At 40.2% G+C, this 16,706-nt stretch overlaps 1 protein-coding gene across 10 annotated transcripts in view; it reads left to right on the top strand.

Moving 5' to 3' along the window:
• Nucleotides 1-298: 298 nt before the first annotated feature.
• Nucleotides 299-16,706, top strand: part of LOC127789754 (sister chromatid cohesion protein PDS5 homolog C-like) — a 72,047-nt gene continuing 55,639 nt past the window's right edge. For 3 of the 10 annotated variants that reach the window (XM_052318717.1, XM_052318715.1, XM_052318711.1), the window contains exon 1: nt 300-1,659. In XM_052318717.1, the coding sequence (XP_052174677.1) occupies nt 1,552-1,659 (108 nt within the window). In that variant the 5' untranslated portion in view covers nt 300-1,551. Of the gene's footprint in view, nt 1,660-10,615; nt 11,304-16,706 lie in introns of those variants that run through there. The other 7 variants (XM_052318716.1, XM_052318714.1, XM_052318718.1 and 4 more) reach the window with 6 other exon arrangements.

Below are 16,706 nucleotides of genomic sequence, written 5' to 3'. Positions count from 1 at the left end.
GGTTTTTTTTATTTTTTCACTTCAACAATGGAAATAAAGACCCCATCATTCATTGAGTTTCAATCAAGCTCAAATCATGGTTAGATTGTTAAACTCTAAAGACAATAGTAATCCCTAACAAATAGTTGCTGTTTCTTTTTATATATATATTTTTAAATTTACCCTAATATAAAAATTATCCTTATCAAATCCTTAACTTTTCAAAAATCCAATTTCTTTCTTTAATCTATAGCGTCCAAGTGGTAGTCATTATGCTATTTGTATAATAGCTAGACCATATTGAGTTTACTTGATAAACTAATTTAAAATTCAACCATACAAATTATGCTACCAATTTGATCCCCAATTGTGCAGTTAGGTTTCATCTCTTTGGTTCTTACAGTAACGCAAGCAGCGACTGAGACTGCAATCGAAGGCTCCAGTTGATTCGTTGTGGGCTCCGCAATTCGCCCTTTTCAACTACGGATAAACGCCATTCATCACACTGTTCGGTGATGAAGATAGAGCAGAAGAGGGTTTCTATTGGGTCGAGAAAATAGAAATCTGTATCTGCAATTTGGGTCGTGGGGTTTGGTCATTCTCTCTTCGTTTAGCGAAAGAGCAGTGAGATGAGATCGTAGGAGCATAAAACTAGGACATAGAGTTGAGTTCTTCTTCCTCGGGTAGGCGACTTCCCTTTTGTTCCCTTTCTTCATTTTCTCGCTCTCGTTCTCTACGTGTTAGGCTAAGTCGCACTTGTTGCTATGAATTTGCTTCATCTACCTCCTTGCGTATTTATAATTAACTAGCTAATCAAAGTCGGTTTGGGTTACGCCTCTACTCAGCCATATCCTATCTGCATTTGGTTGATTTTAAATTTCTGAATTCTAATCTTCGTCGCCATATATCTAGTCCATTAAGAATTGGATTTACAAAGTCCGTCTGGGATTATTTTAATTAGTATTATTGTTATCATCATCATCATCATCATCATTATTATTATTATTATCGCTTTCTTGTTCTTTTAGATGAAATTATTGCTTTCCATTATCCTAATGTCCATATCTCTAACTATCTTGTAGATTTCTACCCACACCTAATATTTCCTTTACCATCTCTTTCCTAAATTTTGGGTATTTACATAACCCAACCCAACTGAACACAAAGTATGATAAAGATATGATTTCTATAATCAATCTAAAACTTGGTGACTTTAGTTAGGATATCTTACCTATTTTATTCTCCCTATTTACAGTGTTTTATATTTTATTAGTAAATTGTGGCGAGATGCATTAATTTGGGTGTAGGTGAGAATGTGAGTCTAGGTGTCTTGGTCAAGGGGGTTGAGAGTGAGATAGTTCATATCTTCTGTAACCTGTTCTCCACATGGTGAATCCTGTTCCTCCTCCGTGCGTGGATTTAGGCAATTTGCCAAACCACGTTAAATTTGTGCCTCTGATTTTGATCCTGTGTGGGAGTGAGAGAACTTTTTTTTTTTTTTCGCGCTTGTTTATTTCGCATCAAGTGGGTTACATTTCTGGTTCTTAGCGGTGGATTGATTGCTTAGCAGCAATGGCTTCTCCTTCTACAGTGGAAGAGCTTCAGGAAGAGCTCAAAGATGCGGGGAAGAGGCTTCTAGAGCCCCCTTGTTCCATTCAAGAGCTACTGTGTCGTCTTGATGTAAACTCCTACTCTCCTATGCCACTTATAGATATGGTTCTATTTTGTATAGATAGACACATTTCTTTTATTTGATTGAGGAAGCAATCTCAAGCTTTCTTGAGGTGGAAGGTTGTTTATTTACTCAATCACTGTTTTCTGTTGTTTATTTCTCTGGCTTGTGCTTTTGAATTGGGTGCTTTGAAGTTCACATTATTTGAATTTTGTGGGTTGGTGATTGTTACACGGGAAATGGGTATCTTTCTCATTTTGGTTAACAGATGGTTTGGTACTCACATTTGTGCTCTTGGTCAATCAATATCACTTGATTGATAATTTTTTTTTTCCTTCCTTTCTTATCTTATGTTTTGTGCCCTAAATTGATTGATGATTTTTTGGCAATTAGAGGGGGACCCTTTTTTTTTTTTTGTCTTTTGTTTTGGGGTGGGGTGGGGAGGGGGAAGCAAAGTTGGATAGAGGATTTTCGGTCACATTTTGATCAAAGTGAATGTAGCACACGCTTTTTTTTTTTTTTTAATAATGTTTTTGGATACTATTTACCTTCATTTATTTGTTTTGTCTGTAATCCTTTATATAATTGTCAAAAGTGGAGGTTCTTCATCATAAAAGAGTATACAGATTACCAATAAAAACCATTCGCTTTTCTCTATTGCAGTAACTTTAAGAATCAGCTTCATATGTGACCGTGAGGTGCCTTCTTTTCTTCCTTGTGGTGTTTGCATTTTGACATTAGGTTTGTATATGTGAGCATCTAGCAATATGGTTTTACTTTGGCCTTTTGAATCTTGCATATGCCTCGTATACAAGAATCAATTTTTTGTTTTTTCTGTTGAGTTCTAGTTGAGAAGTTGACAATCATAGTTGGCAATTGTTCTTTCTTGTTTGTATTCTGAAGCAATTTACTGTCTACATTTACATAACATCATTATAAAAGTAATATTCTTAGTTTTTTTTATTACAAGTATAACAATCTGAATCATCAACATTGAATTAGTTCTATCTAAAAGCTGAATACCAAGCCAATCTTCTTCAGTAGTTTAGAAATATCTTTGTGAAATGTTTTATAAAGTATGATCTATATGTTCCAATTGAGATAGGAAAAACAGAAAAGCTTACTGAAACTTCCTTCAGCAATTCAAAAGATCTTTTTAAATTTATAGTTTTTTTTTTCCCTTTTGAATGTGGTCATATTGGTACCATAATGTGTAATTTTTTAAATTGATAATACTACAATACTACAATATACTCATGCATCATAACAATGATATCAATGTAGATTTTATTGTGAAAGAAGAAAAGGAAGAAAAATTGAGAGAAAACTGAGAAGAAAGTATTGAACTAAAAAAATTCTTAATCAGGATCTTGTCAAGTCTCCAAGGGGAGACTTGAAGTTTCCAAGATTTAAGAAGACTTGAGAGAGAGAGAGAGAGAGAGAGAGAGCGCGATTGAGAGAGAGAATTTGGAGGGAAAAGAAGAATTGAATTTAGAGGGAAAGAGAATATCATTCAACAGATAACTCCCATCCTCCCATACAAGGCCTTATATAGGCTCTTCCCACGGCATGTGATCATAACCTTGAAGCTCCTCTCTAACTACTTACATGCAAGTGGCCATGTGGCTCTTTATTACATAATTTCAAATATACCCTTGGGGTCCTAACATTTCCCCAACCCTAGAAACAATTCTTGTCCTCAAGTATTTAAAGCAGCCTTGTAGCTCTTGGGAAACGATCTAGCAGCTCCGGTAAGTACTCCCATGTTGTGTGATTTGGGTCTTTCTACGTCCATCTTACCAGCACTTGAGTTAAGGGCATGGAGCCTTGATATAATACCCTCTTATCTAGAATAGCTTGGGGTTATACTACTCCTTCTTCCTCTTCATTCATCTGTGGTAAGTCTGAACTGCTAACAATCTGGGGTCCAATATACTTTTTCAGGAGAGACACATGGAACACCGGGTGCACCTGGACTCCTTTCGGTAATTTCAGTTTGTAAGCCACCTTCCCAATCTTGGACTCCACCTCATAAGGTCCGAAGTACTTGGGGCTCAGTTTAGATGCAGGAATGGTTGTAAAAGGTTGTTGCAGGAACCTTTTCACCCTTAGGAAGACCCTATCCCCCACCTCAAAGGACCGATCACTCATTTTTTGATTCATGTGTTGTTTCATTATGTTCTGGGCTATACTCAGCTCCTTCTTTAATATCCCTAGAACTTCCTGCCTTTGCTGGAAATGCTGTTCCACCATTGTCATGTTTGCTGTTAACTTAGATAGGGTTGGGATTAGCGGTGGTTTGTAACCAAACAATGCCTCGAAATGGCTCCTGTTAATGGTGCTGTGGTGGCTTGAATTGTACCACCACTAGGCTAAGGAGAGCCATTCATGCTAGCTCTTAGGCTTAGTGTGACACATGCACCTCAAGTAACCCTCCAAACATTGGTTGACTCTCTCAGGTTTGGCCATCTGTTTGTGGGTGGTATGCAGTAGACATGTGTAATCCCACTCCCAATCCCTTAAACAGCTCTTGCCAGAAAGTGCTCGTAAAGATCTTGTTCCTATCTGAAACAATCGATTTTGGCACATCATAGATCTTCACCACCGAGTCCATAAACACCCTTGCTACCTCTTGTACACTAAAGGGATGTGTTAGACTAATGAAATGTGCGAACTTGGTCAGTCTATCCACCACTACCATTACCACATTCCTTTCTTCTGATCTTGGTAACCCTTCAATAAAATCCATGGATACTCCCTCCCATGCCTCTCAGGAATGTCTAAGGGTTGTAGAAGGCCTGGGTAGGCTACATTCTCATGTTTACACCTCTGGCAGATTGGACATGATAATACAAAATTCACTACCTTTTTTTTTGTCCCGGCTAGAAGAATAAGTGTCTCACCTTGTGGTAGGTTGCCCTGATGCCCGAATGTCCTTGGTGATTCATGTAAGGTTGTTAGTATCCTCCTTCTCAATGTCTCGTCATCGCCCACCACCACTCTTCCCTTGAACTGCAACAACCCATTAGCTAAAGTGTACCTTAAAGATTTTGATGGCTAAACTGCCAGGCTTTCCATTAGGTCTTTGATCCATGGTGTCTGATCATAGCTTCCAGCCACTTCTTTCATCCACTTCAGAACTACTGCCTATATTGCTTGACATTGACCTACCTCTTCCTTCCTTGATAGGGCATCTGCCACAATATTTTCCTTTGCCCTTTGATACTCGATGGAATAGTCCAACCCCTTCAGTTTTGAGACCCTTTTCGTTGTAGTTGAGCGTGCAATTTTTGCTGCTATAAAAATTACAAACTCTCGTGGTCGATTTTAATTATAAAAGGACTGTCTTCCAAGTAATGCCTCCATTTTTCAATAGCCCCCAAAACTGCCAGTAACTCTTTATGATACACACTCAATCCCAAATGTCTGGGAGCTAGTGCCTTACTTATGTAAGCTAGGGGTCTTCCTTCTTGCATTAACACAACCCTGATCCCCTTGTCACTTGCGTCAGTTTCCACTATAAACTTCTTAGAGAAATCAGGTAGGGTTAGCATCGGGGCCTTTGTCATAGCTTTCTTAAGGGTTCGAAAGGCATCCTCTGGGGGTTCCATTGGAAACAGTCTTTCTTGAGGAGTTTTGTAAGGGGCTTGCTAATGAGCCCATAATTCTACACAAACTTCCTGTAATAGCCAGTCAAACCTAGAAACCCCCTTAGCTCCCGTATTGATTAGGGGCTCGGCCACTCGGTCATAGTAGTAATCTTTTGAGGGTCAGTCCTCACCCCTTTCCCTAAGATAATGTGACCCAAGTACTCCACCTCTCTTTGAGCAAATGTACACTTGGATAGCTTAACATACAGTTTGTCAGAATTCAGAATCTCAAATGTCATTTTTAGGTGGGTTAAATGCTGGTCAAGGTCTTGGCTATATACAAGGATATCATCAAAGAAAACTAGGATGAATTTCCTTAGATAAGGTTGAAATACTTGGTTCATCAATGCTTGAAATGTAGCTGGGGCATTGGTGAGCCCAAAAGGCATCACCATAAATTCGTATAGTCATTGGCGTGTGCGAAGGGTTGTTTTGTGTATATCAGGGGGTGACATCCGGATTTGATGATATTCGGATCTTAGGTTCAATTTGGAAAAGATTTTAGCTCCATGTAACTCATCCAAAAGGTTATCAATGAGGGGTATAGGAAATTTGTTTTTGATGGTCTTGGAGTTGAGTTGACGATAGTCAACACAAAACCTCCATGATCCATCATTCTTCTTCACAAGTAATACAGGTGATGCAAAGGGGCTTTGGCTAGGGCGTATAATGGTTGAGGATAGCATGCTAGCTACTTGTTTTTCAATCTCCTCTTTTTGTATGGGAGAATATCTATAGGCTCTCAGGTTTATTGGTTCAGAGTGGGGTTTAAGGAATATCGAATGGTCCAATGATCTTTGGGGTGGCAGGGTATGGGGTTTAACAAAAAGATCCTGATATTCCTTTAACAGTAATGCTAGGCTATCTGGAAGTGGTACCTGCATGGTTGATTGGAGTAGTGCCCAGCTTCCCATCCCTAGATGATTATTCTCTCTAGTGAACCAAAACGTGGCCTAGGTGGCGTTGAGGCGCTAGGCGGCTATTAGTCGCCGCGATTGTGGCCAAATCGGCCCCCTTAGGCGCCAGTCCGGCTAATCAGTACCGGGTGGCGCTTAGGCGGCCAAGGCGGACCCCTAGCCACATGAACCACCTGGCTGATTATGGCCTAATTGGCTGCGTGAATCGCTTGGGTCGCGTGAATCGATTTAGTATAAATTTATTAGGGTTTTTGTTTCCCCTTACCCACTACCCCTTCTCTCTCATCGATTTCCCCTTCTCTCTCGCCCGCACCGCCACCGATTGTCTATTGCAGAGTCACTGTCGCCTCTATCAGATCTCGTTGTCCTCGTCACCTCTGCCACCGCTTGACAGGGACGAGAATAGCCTTCGGGCTTACCTGTGGTAACACATCGAACAGGGGGCAGTGATGTGATCGAAAGAGGTAGGTGACCATCGCTGTGATCGAAGGAGGCAGGTTTGAGAGAGAGAGAGTGCTGAAATTTAGGGGACGAGTAGTGGGGGAGTGAGAGAGAGAGAGAGCTAAAATTTGCTCGAGGGGAGTGAGAGAGAATATATTAAGAAAAAAAATAAAAAAATAAAATTTCCTAAGCGTTAGGCGCTAGTCTGGCGCTCGACTAGCGCCTAGCGCCTTTTAGAACACTGAATCTCTTTGTCTCCGCCCCTTGATTCCAACTCTTCCATTGCGTGTATTGAGTATAATTGAGCTATCTGCCCCCCTTTACTCTTCATCCACTTCTGTAGCTTCTCCCTTTTTATCCATTTGCATTCTTCCTGCTCCATGGTACCCTTTAGAATGAGTTTAGAATTTCCCTTTTCCACGGTGACTTCTAGTTTGTTGAAGTCAAAGGTGATGGGACTAACAGTCTTCATCCAATCCACTCTCAACATTATGTCACACTTGCCTAATTCCAGCACTCTCAAGTCAGCTTGGAATGTGTGCCCTTGCATCTCCCAACAGAAACCTTCACACCTCTTATGGCTATACATCTTACTTCCATTAGCCACGGTCATCGAAAGAGGAGTTGTAGCTGTTAATCTACACCTCAATTCTAGGGTAGTAGCTTCATTTAAGAAACTATGGGTGCTGCCACTGTCGATCAATACCACTAACCGTTTTTGTCCCACCTGCCCCTGCACCTTTATGATTTGACCCATAGGCCCCCCCAGCATGGAATGAAATTTCTACCCCCTCTTGCTCTTTTTCTTCCTCTTGTACCAGTCCCACTGCCTCTTGAGTAACCTCCTCTTCGTTTTCTAGATCTTCTGCACTAGGCTCCTCCTCCCCTTCCATGTTAAGGAGCTGCCTCTTACACTGGTGCCCGACATGATATTTCTCACCACACTTGAAACACAACCCCATAAGTCTCCTTTGTTCCATGGTTGTAGCACGAGAAGGCAGAGAACTAGCTTTAGGACCCCTGGAAGGCCCCCCCCCCAATAATAGTTGTTTGTTACTCCCTCTTGTAGGGTAATTTTGACTTGGCAGTGGTCTCACAACCACCCTGTTCTTTTTGAATATAGCCTCAAGTGTCAACTCTTGCAACCTAGCCTTTTCTATCACCTGCCTAACTGTCTTCGGCATAATAATTTTTACCATGGATCTTAGCTTATCCTTGAGGCCACTAATGAAGCTGGATACAAAGTATTAATAGGTGAGAGTTGGTTGAAAGTTCCACATCAACGCTCCTAACTCCTCAAATTTCTCCTGATATTCGGCCACTGACCCTTCCTGTTTGAGCCTATTAAACTCCTCTATCACATCTGCCATATTTCGCTCCCCAAAACGAATACACAGTTGCTCGGCAAAATCGATCCATCTTGCTTTCATTCCTCTTGATCTATACCACCCTTGAAACCAGGCATCAACCGTATCGTTGAGATAGGCTATGGCCAAATTGATCCACTGGTTTTCAGCGATTTGATAGAATTGAAAGAACCTCTCGTACCTCCAGATCCACCACCTAGGCTTAGATCCTTCAAAGAGAGGTATCTCCAGTCTCGGCATAGAGCCTTGGTGAGTACGAGGGGAATTGAATTCTCTTACTAGTTCTGTCGTGTCCTCGTATGATGAATTTCCCCTTTCTGTGACTCCTTGAGGTCGGGGAAGAATTCCCGCTCCTGTCATGCTAGCTTCTGGAACTGGCCTGGGAGGAAATTTCGGTGGCAAATGGAATTGAGGAAGTGCAGACAACATGCTCACCACACTGCCTATCCGCTACCCGAATTGATCTAACAACTCCCTTTGCCTCGCCAATTCTCTCTGGACTCCTTCCTAGGAAGAAGTCATCTGCTCCCTTACTTCCTCGCGAATTGCCTTGGTCTCTTCCTTACTTTGTGCTATTGTTTCCTGAGTTTGAGTCATACCGAACTCCATTGCTTCCAGACGATTCTCCAGCTATTTCAATCTAGTTCCTTAGGCCATCTCCGTTTTTGATCACTTTGTCTCGATCATTTCGATCACTTCGCCTTGATCCTTCCGATGTAACTCCTTACCGTGCTCGAATCATAGCCGAGGATGACCGGCTCTGGTACCAATTGTCAAGTCTCTAAGGAGAGATTTGAAGTTTTTGAGATTTAAGAAGACTAGAGAGAGAGAGAATTTGGAGGGAAAAGAAGAATTGAGTATAGAGGGAAAGAGAATATTATTCAACACATAACTCCCATCCTCCCATACAAGGCCTTATATAGGCTCTTCCCATGGCATGTGATCATAACCGTGAGGCTCCTTTCTAACTACTTACATGCAAGTGGCCATGTGGCTTTTTAGTACATAATTTCAAATATACCCTTGGGGTCTTAACAGATCTCAAATGATACAATGTCACTAGTTGAGTTTATATAGTACTCAACTGAATCTCTAACAAACTAACTCTTACTGACAACTGACAGTAACAAACTGAGCAGATAACTGCTTTTCATTGAAACAGAACAGACTAACTAGCCACATAATCAATTGAGAATAAAACTGCCTACTACTAATAACAAAATCTTCTTTTCTTCTGTCTTTTTCTTATTCATACACAACAATGTCACGACCCTAAGGATATACAAGGATATATTAGTAGTTACGTGTTAGATGTATTGTAGTTGGTTGTACCTTACTATATTATAGCTGTTGTACCTTACAATTGCTATTGTAACTAAAAGACAAATGAGCCTATAAATGGGTTACATTGTAGAGGTTAGGGATATAGTTGAATGATAATTGAAATCTGTTTCTCTTGACTTCTTTGATCTCTCTCCCAATTCCCTCTTATTCTCTTTCTATCTTTTTTCTGTCTGAATCCTCCCTCATTTAAGTTCTAATTCTCCTTTGAATTCTTCTCATTTCCTATCAAAACCCTAGCTCAACCCTGGGTACATGACAAATGGTATCAGAGTCGGTTGATTCTCAGCTGTCAATTCTTGCAATTCTTGTTTGAATTTTGAAGGCAAAGTAGAGTCGAGCGAATTCTGGCAGTGATTCCGGCGAATACTATTAACTACAACAGAGCCAATCAAAGAAATCTTTGGACTTGATGATCGGTCTTGATTGTTAATAGGCAATTGCTAGCCGTTGTTCCAATCCAATTTTGAAGGAATCAAAGGCAAATCGTAACCGAGCAGGTTAAGGCGGTCTTTAGAAGTTGGTTGTAGGCAATTTCTGAAAGCAGTATAGATATAGATCTAGAGGCGTCTCCTAAAGGCTATTTTCCAAGACAGATCCAATCGACTCTCTGATTCCTAGAGGCTGTTAATTGATCCTCTGTTTTTGAGGCTACTGAATTGTGAATTAGGCGATTCAGGAAGGCGAATTGCTGGAGGCAGTTTCATAGGCGATTGCTGAACTTGAAGCAGCAATTGAGGCAGATTAGGTTTGCCGAATTTTAGTACTAGAATAAGTTTCCGGGGAGGTCCTTAGAAGCTGATCAAGAGGTGATTATCAAGAGGCTATTATAGAGGTGAGTTTTCAAGAAGTTGAACTATGGAGATGGATATAAGAATCAAAGAAACAATCGATAACCTCCACCAAAAGCTAGATAAACTTTTGCTTTTGATTTCAAAGAAATTTCAGGTCAATATGCCAATGAAATATTTTTTAAGATCCACTATAGAACCAATTTCAGCAAGAGCTGGAACCCTACCTAAGACCTCCGATCTGCAGGAAGTTAATGAATTACCTGCAATGGATTAGGAAATTCTAGATGACTATTGCGACAGTTTTGATAATGAGATGATTGATTTAGGCACTAGAGATGATATTGTTGTAGATATCTTGGCAACTGATGATGCAAGGGAAGGCAGTTTGCCTATTCGAATTTTTTTTATTGTAGTTGAGTATATAAATCAGGTCGGAGATGAGAATTGCATTGAAGAGTTCAATAAACTAAAACAAACAGGCTCTGTTATAGATTACCAAGTTAGGTTTGAGGAATTGAAATCACCAATGCTCAATTCCCATCTGACCTTGAACAAGTCTTACTTTGTATCAAGCTTCATCAGTGGTCTAAACAATGAGTTGAGGCCTACTGTGAAAATGATGCATCCTACCATAGTAAAACAAGCGGCTAAGAAGGCTAGGCTACAAGAATTGGCTCTGGAAGCCTTTTTTAAAAAGCATAATCTGTAGCCTAAAAGTTATCCTATGAGTAGCCAGTAGATTAGAGGTACTTCTAAGGCTGCCAATCAAGTAGTGCAGAGAGGAAACCCTATTCCTAAGGATTTACCAAGTCCAATCTCGGTTAAGCCTATTTCTATGGAGACAAAAGAAAGGCGTGATGATTGCATGAAAATCAAAGAAATCACTGACGAAGGTCCTAAGAATATTGCTTCTTTGGTTTTGATTCCGAAGAAGCTTGAGTCGTCCATAACTTTGGTTAAATCAGGAATTAAGAAGGTTAAGACAATTCCAACAGGAGAATATCTTCGTTCTACGACAACGCCTTGGTATGTTCATGAACAGGTGCAAATCCATAACTCTTTAAAGACACTAAAGCAGTATTCAAAGAAAGTATAACTCTCACAGCCGCTCAAGCAAGTCCAAGAATCAACTCCAAGTCCAGGTAATGCTACACTTTGAACTTGTTCAATTCTGAAACTAACAGCCTTACTATTTGTGATATTGACTCAAATTGTGATCTTTATCTTCCTATTGCTTGGAGAAAAGGGACACGAAAGTGTACCCAACATCCTATAACCCATTTCATCTCCTCACATAGACTATCCTCCCAGCACAAAAGCTTTCTCTCCACCTTGAACTCAATCCAAATACCCAAAACCGTATATGATGCTTTAAAGGACAGGAACTGGACATATGCCATGGAGGAGGAAATGAGAGCTTTGGAGAAAAATGAGACATGGGAGATGGTGGGGCGCCCTAAGGAAAAGAAAGTAGTGGGCTGCAAATGGGTCTACACTGTTAGATTTAAGGTAGATGGGACTACTGAGCGGTACAAAGTAAAGCTAGTTCAAAAGGGTTACAAATAAACCTATGGGGTGGATTACCAAGAGATCTTTGCATTGGTGGCAAAGATGAACACGATGAGACTCCTATTATCTCTAGCTATTCATTTTGGTTGGGAAATTCAACAGTATGATGTAAAAAATGCATTCTTCCATAGAGACTTGAAAGAGGAGGTGTACATAGAGCCACCACAAGGCTTTGATGACAAATATGGTCCTGATAAGGTATGCAAACTGAAGAAAGCCTTATTTGGGCTAAAACAATCTCCACGAGCTTGGTTTGGGAGATTCACTAAGGCTATGATACAGTTTGGGTACAAGCAAAGTCATGGTGACCACACTTTATTTGTGAAACACTCAAGTAAGAACAAGGTTACAGTCTTATTGGTATATGTTGATGATATTATAGTTACTGGGAGTGATAAAGAAGAAAAACTGAGGTTGAAAACGCAGTTGGCTTGAGAATTTGAAATGAAAAAGTTGGGGAAATTGAAATACTTCCTTGGAATTGAAGTAGCATATTCAAGACAAGAGATATTTATATGCCAACAAAAATACATTCTTGACCTGCTTAAGGAAACATGTACCCTTGGATGCAAACCAATGGGCACACCTATTGATTTGAATCACAGAATGAGCCAAGACAACAATGAGGGAATAATCATTGATAAAGGGCGCTACCAGAGGTTAGTAGGAAGATTGATTTATCTCTCACACACTAGACTTGACATTGCTTATGCTGTGGGAGTAGCTAGTCAGTTCATGCATGATCCTAAGGAGGAGCATTTACAAGCAATTAAGAGACTTCTTAGGTACTTCAAGGCTACTCCAGGTAAAGGACTTTTGTTCAGAAAAGGAAGTAATTTGATGGTAGAGGGATACCCTGATGTTGACTATGCAGGATCTCTCACAGACAAGAGGTCAACTATAGGCTATTGCACTTTCAGAGGAGGTAATTGAGTTACTTAGAGAAGTAAAAAGCAAAATGTGGTAGCTAGGTTAAATGTAGAAGTAGAATTTTGTGCTATGCTTGTGGGTGTTTGTGAGCCCTTATGGATTAAAATAATTCTAAAGGATTTGAGGATTGGGATTTGAGAGTGGATCGATGAATTTATATTGTGATAACGAATCAACCATCAATATAACACACAACCCAATACAACATGATCGAATGAAGCATGTAGAAGTTGATAGACATTTCATCAAAGAAAAAATTGATGGTGGACTCATTACTATCCCTCATGTGACATCATAAAACCAATTAGCTGATGTTCTAACCAAAGGATTATCCATTTCTTGATTTCAAGAGATTATTGAGAAGCTGGGAATGGAGGATATCCACTCAAAATCTTGAGGGAGTGTTGGAATAAAAGGAAATAAAAGGCTTACTCGGCTGATTGGTTGATTAACTTACCAAGGAATGCAGAAGATTATGTTTCCTAATGTAGATATAGAATGTACAGTTAGTTAGTTTCTTAATTGTTTATGGGGGAGAAAATTAGGCTCCTCGCCTAAACCGAGGAGAGTCGGGTGGGGTTTGATGAAGAGATGAGTGAATACTTACCCTTTCCTGGCCCAATCAAGCCAAAATAGTTTTGGAGAGCTGCATTCTTATCTTCAATGTTTTGGGCCATTATCATGATCTACTCCAATCCCTGGGGTTGTAGTACCCAAATCTTGTCCCGTATCTCGGGTTTGAGTTTGTTGATGAAATGGCCTTCCAGAAATGCATCTGAAACTTCTACAATGGGCATGACCAACGTCTCAAACAACAAACGGTAGTCTCTGACAGACCTCTCTTGCTAAAGAGCCAAAAAACGCTCCTCTAACGTCCCTTCTTGGGTGGAACGAACTTGCTTAGCCCCTGCTCCTCTAACGCTCCTCTCCCATTGGAACCACGCAAGAGCCCCTACTTCAAAACACAGAGTAGCCGTCTCAATTTTCTACTCCTCCAACATCTAATTTACAGTAAAATACTGTTTGGCTCGGAAAATCCACTCATCAGGATTTTTCCCTCAAAAATTGACATCTCCAGCCTTTTTCCACGAGCTTCCGACTGCCAATTTCCTCCGATTCCGCCCTCAAACTCCCTACTCACTCCAATTCTAGGTGACATCTCGAAATTCTGGGTGAATTCTGAAGGCTGATCCCCCTCTTTCCCCTTGTTCTTTTTCTCTTGTTCTTGTTCCTCCCATCTAGTCCTCATGTATGCGAACTGCTCTAGCATGATCGCAACATTCTTCTCCATCGTTTGCACCTCTCCTCTCATGGCGTCGACTCCCTTCTGCATACCTTCCATCTTCACCTCTAATTCCCTGACTCTATTTGTCAGATTCACCATTGGGATCATTGGGCTCTGATACCAAATTGTTGGGTTTACCGAAAAATGGATAGAATTTTCAACATTATAAAGAAGAAACACTGCTTGAGTTCAATCCAAGACTACGAGCAATAAACGAAAAACAAAATTGGGCGTTCGAGAGGCCTAGACTCTCCTCTGTTTACACTTAATTTTAGCTTGTCTTCTCTCTTCTTCTCTGCCTATTTATATCTTCCTCCTACCTTCTCTCCTGCTCTCTCTTAATAGAATTGGTTGCGCACATGCTGACTGTTACATTAGCATGCTGTATTACAATTCTACCCCCTTGCGCACATGCTGGTTGTTATACTAGCATATGCCAAATCACTATTCTACCCTTGATGCTTGCTGCGTCTCTGGTAGGTTCGATGCACCGACGACCTATCATTATCTTTCACCACTGTCCATTCTCCTAGCTCAACAGCATCCACGGAATACATCTGAGCCACTGGAGTCCCATTTTGCTGAAACATCTTCTGTAACTTCCTACTTGTAATCATATTGCATTCACCAGGTAGTTAGGAGCATACCCCCACTAAAAAAAAAAAGTTAGGCCCAATAAAAGAAAGGCAGAAGAAAAAGGAAAAAAATGGGTTGAAGAAATAGACTTGTTAGGGTGGGTTGAGTGGTCACCATGCCCATACACATTTTTTTCAAGAGTGAGGGTCTTATGGTGGGTTTGAAATTATATATCTAAATTTGAATTGGTGTTTAGGTCAAACATTTTGGAGTGTTAAGAGTAGTACACAACAATCCCACTAATTCTCTCAATCCAATTACTTGCTGAAATCACTCACCACCTCCAGGAATACAAACGATATAAGCGAAGTAAACAAGAATAACGAAAACAGTAATGAACAAAGGGATTTATCCTAGTTCAGTCTAAAAAATATGAGACCTACGTCCAAACTAAAGCTGCCTCCTTCCAATCCACTATCTTGAAACAAACTTTAGGATGATTACAAAGAGTACCCGAATCCACACCCAGCCCATATACCTTGAAAGCTAATTGGATTCCCGAGATTACAAGACTTATCCCCAGTCTTACTCTTAGCCTCTCAATCGATCCCAACCCACAGGATAGAAATAGAAAACCTTCTTGGAATGAAGCACACGCACTACCTTGTCCCACGATCCCTATTTATAGACTATAGGGTTGTGAGTTACAATAAACTAATGACTGATCGACTGACCGAAAATACCAAATAACTAATTCGGTCAGCCAACCTTCTAGAAACATGCCTTCTAGAAGTATACATATTCTAACCCTAAAAACAGAAAAGAAACATACAAATGCAGGCATACAAGAAATATCTGTTTACACATAAAATCCTAATCTAGTACAAATGACATAACAAATTCTCTATTCATTTGAACTTGATTAGGCTTCTTCTTGGCCCTGCACCATCATCTTCTACCCTACATCTTCAAATTCCTCTTGGATCAATCTGCAGAATCTTCATGTAGTGTTTCAGCTTTGTTATAGGCACAGATGTTGTAAACATGTCTGCTGAATTGTCTTCCCCTGCAACCTTGGTTAGAATTACAAATTTATCTTTAATAGTTTGTCTTATAAAGTGGTATCTTACATCTATATTCTTAGTCCTTTCATGGTGTGCTTGGTTTTTAGACAAGTGAATTGCACTTTGACTATCACACATCAAAGTGGCCTTGACTTCTACCACTAGGAGCTCAGTCACTAGACCCTTAAGCCATATAGCTTCCTTAATTGCCTCTTAAACTGTTATGTATTTAGTCTCAGTAGTTGACAATGCTACCACATGTTGGAGACTAGACTTCCAACTAATTGTTGAGTTCCACAGCCTAAAGACATAACTGGTTGTGGATCTCCTTTTGTCTATGTCGGCAGCATAGTCAGCATCCGAGAATCCTAGGATACTAGCTTTCTCTCCTACTTTTGCTCCACCATAGGACAATGTATTATTTATAGATCCTTTAATATATTTAAACATCCACTTGACTGCCATCCAATGGGACTTTCCTGGATTGGCCATAAACCGACTTATGACACTCATTCCATGTGCCAAGTTGGGTCGAGTGCACACCATGCTATACATGATGCTTCCTACTGCACTTGAATAGGGGATGTGCTCCATCTCCTTCTTCTCTTCTTCATTTTTAGGGGACTGATCTAAAGATAGTTTAAAATGAGCAACAAAGGGAAGACTAATTGCCTTTGAATCGGCCATTCCAAATCTAGATAATAGCTTGGCTAAGTATGACTTTTGTGAGAGATATATCTTCCTATGATGCTTATCTCTAGTGATTTCCATTCCTAGAATTTTTCTAGCTTCCCCGAGTTCCTTCATTTCAAATTCAGTCCTTTGCCTTTTCTTAAGTAGCTAGATTTCTTGTGTGGACTGACTTGCTATAAGCATGTTATCCACATAGAGCAATAGGTATATGGAAATGCTCGGAGAGATATGTTTAAAATAGATACAACAATCATAGGAGCTTCTAGAGTGTCCTTGGCTTAACATGACCGAATCAAATTTTCGGTACCACTGCCTTGGGGATTGTTTAAGCCCATACAGGGACTTTCTAAGAAGGCATACCTTCTCCACCTCTCCCTTAGCTTCAAAACCCTTTGGTTGTTCCATTAGAATCCTCTCCTCTAGGTCCC

This window comes from Diospyros lotus, chromosome 14 (genome assembly GCF_014633365.1).
Source record: "Diospyros lotus cultivar Yz01 chromosome 14, ASM1463336v1, whole genome shotgun sequence".
Lineage (NCBI taxonomy): Eukaryota > Viridiplantae > Streptophyta > Magnoliopsida > Ericales > Ebenaceae > Diospyros > Diospyros lotus.
This window is presented reverse-complemented; position numbering and strand designations above follow the sequence as displayed.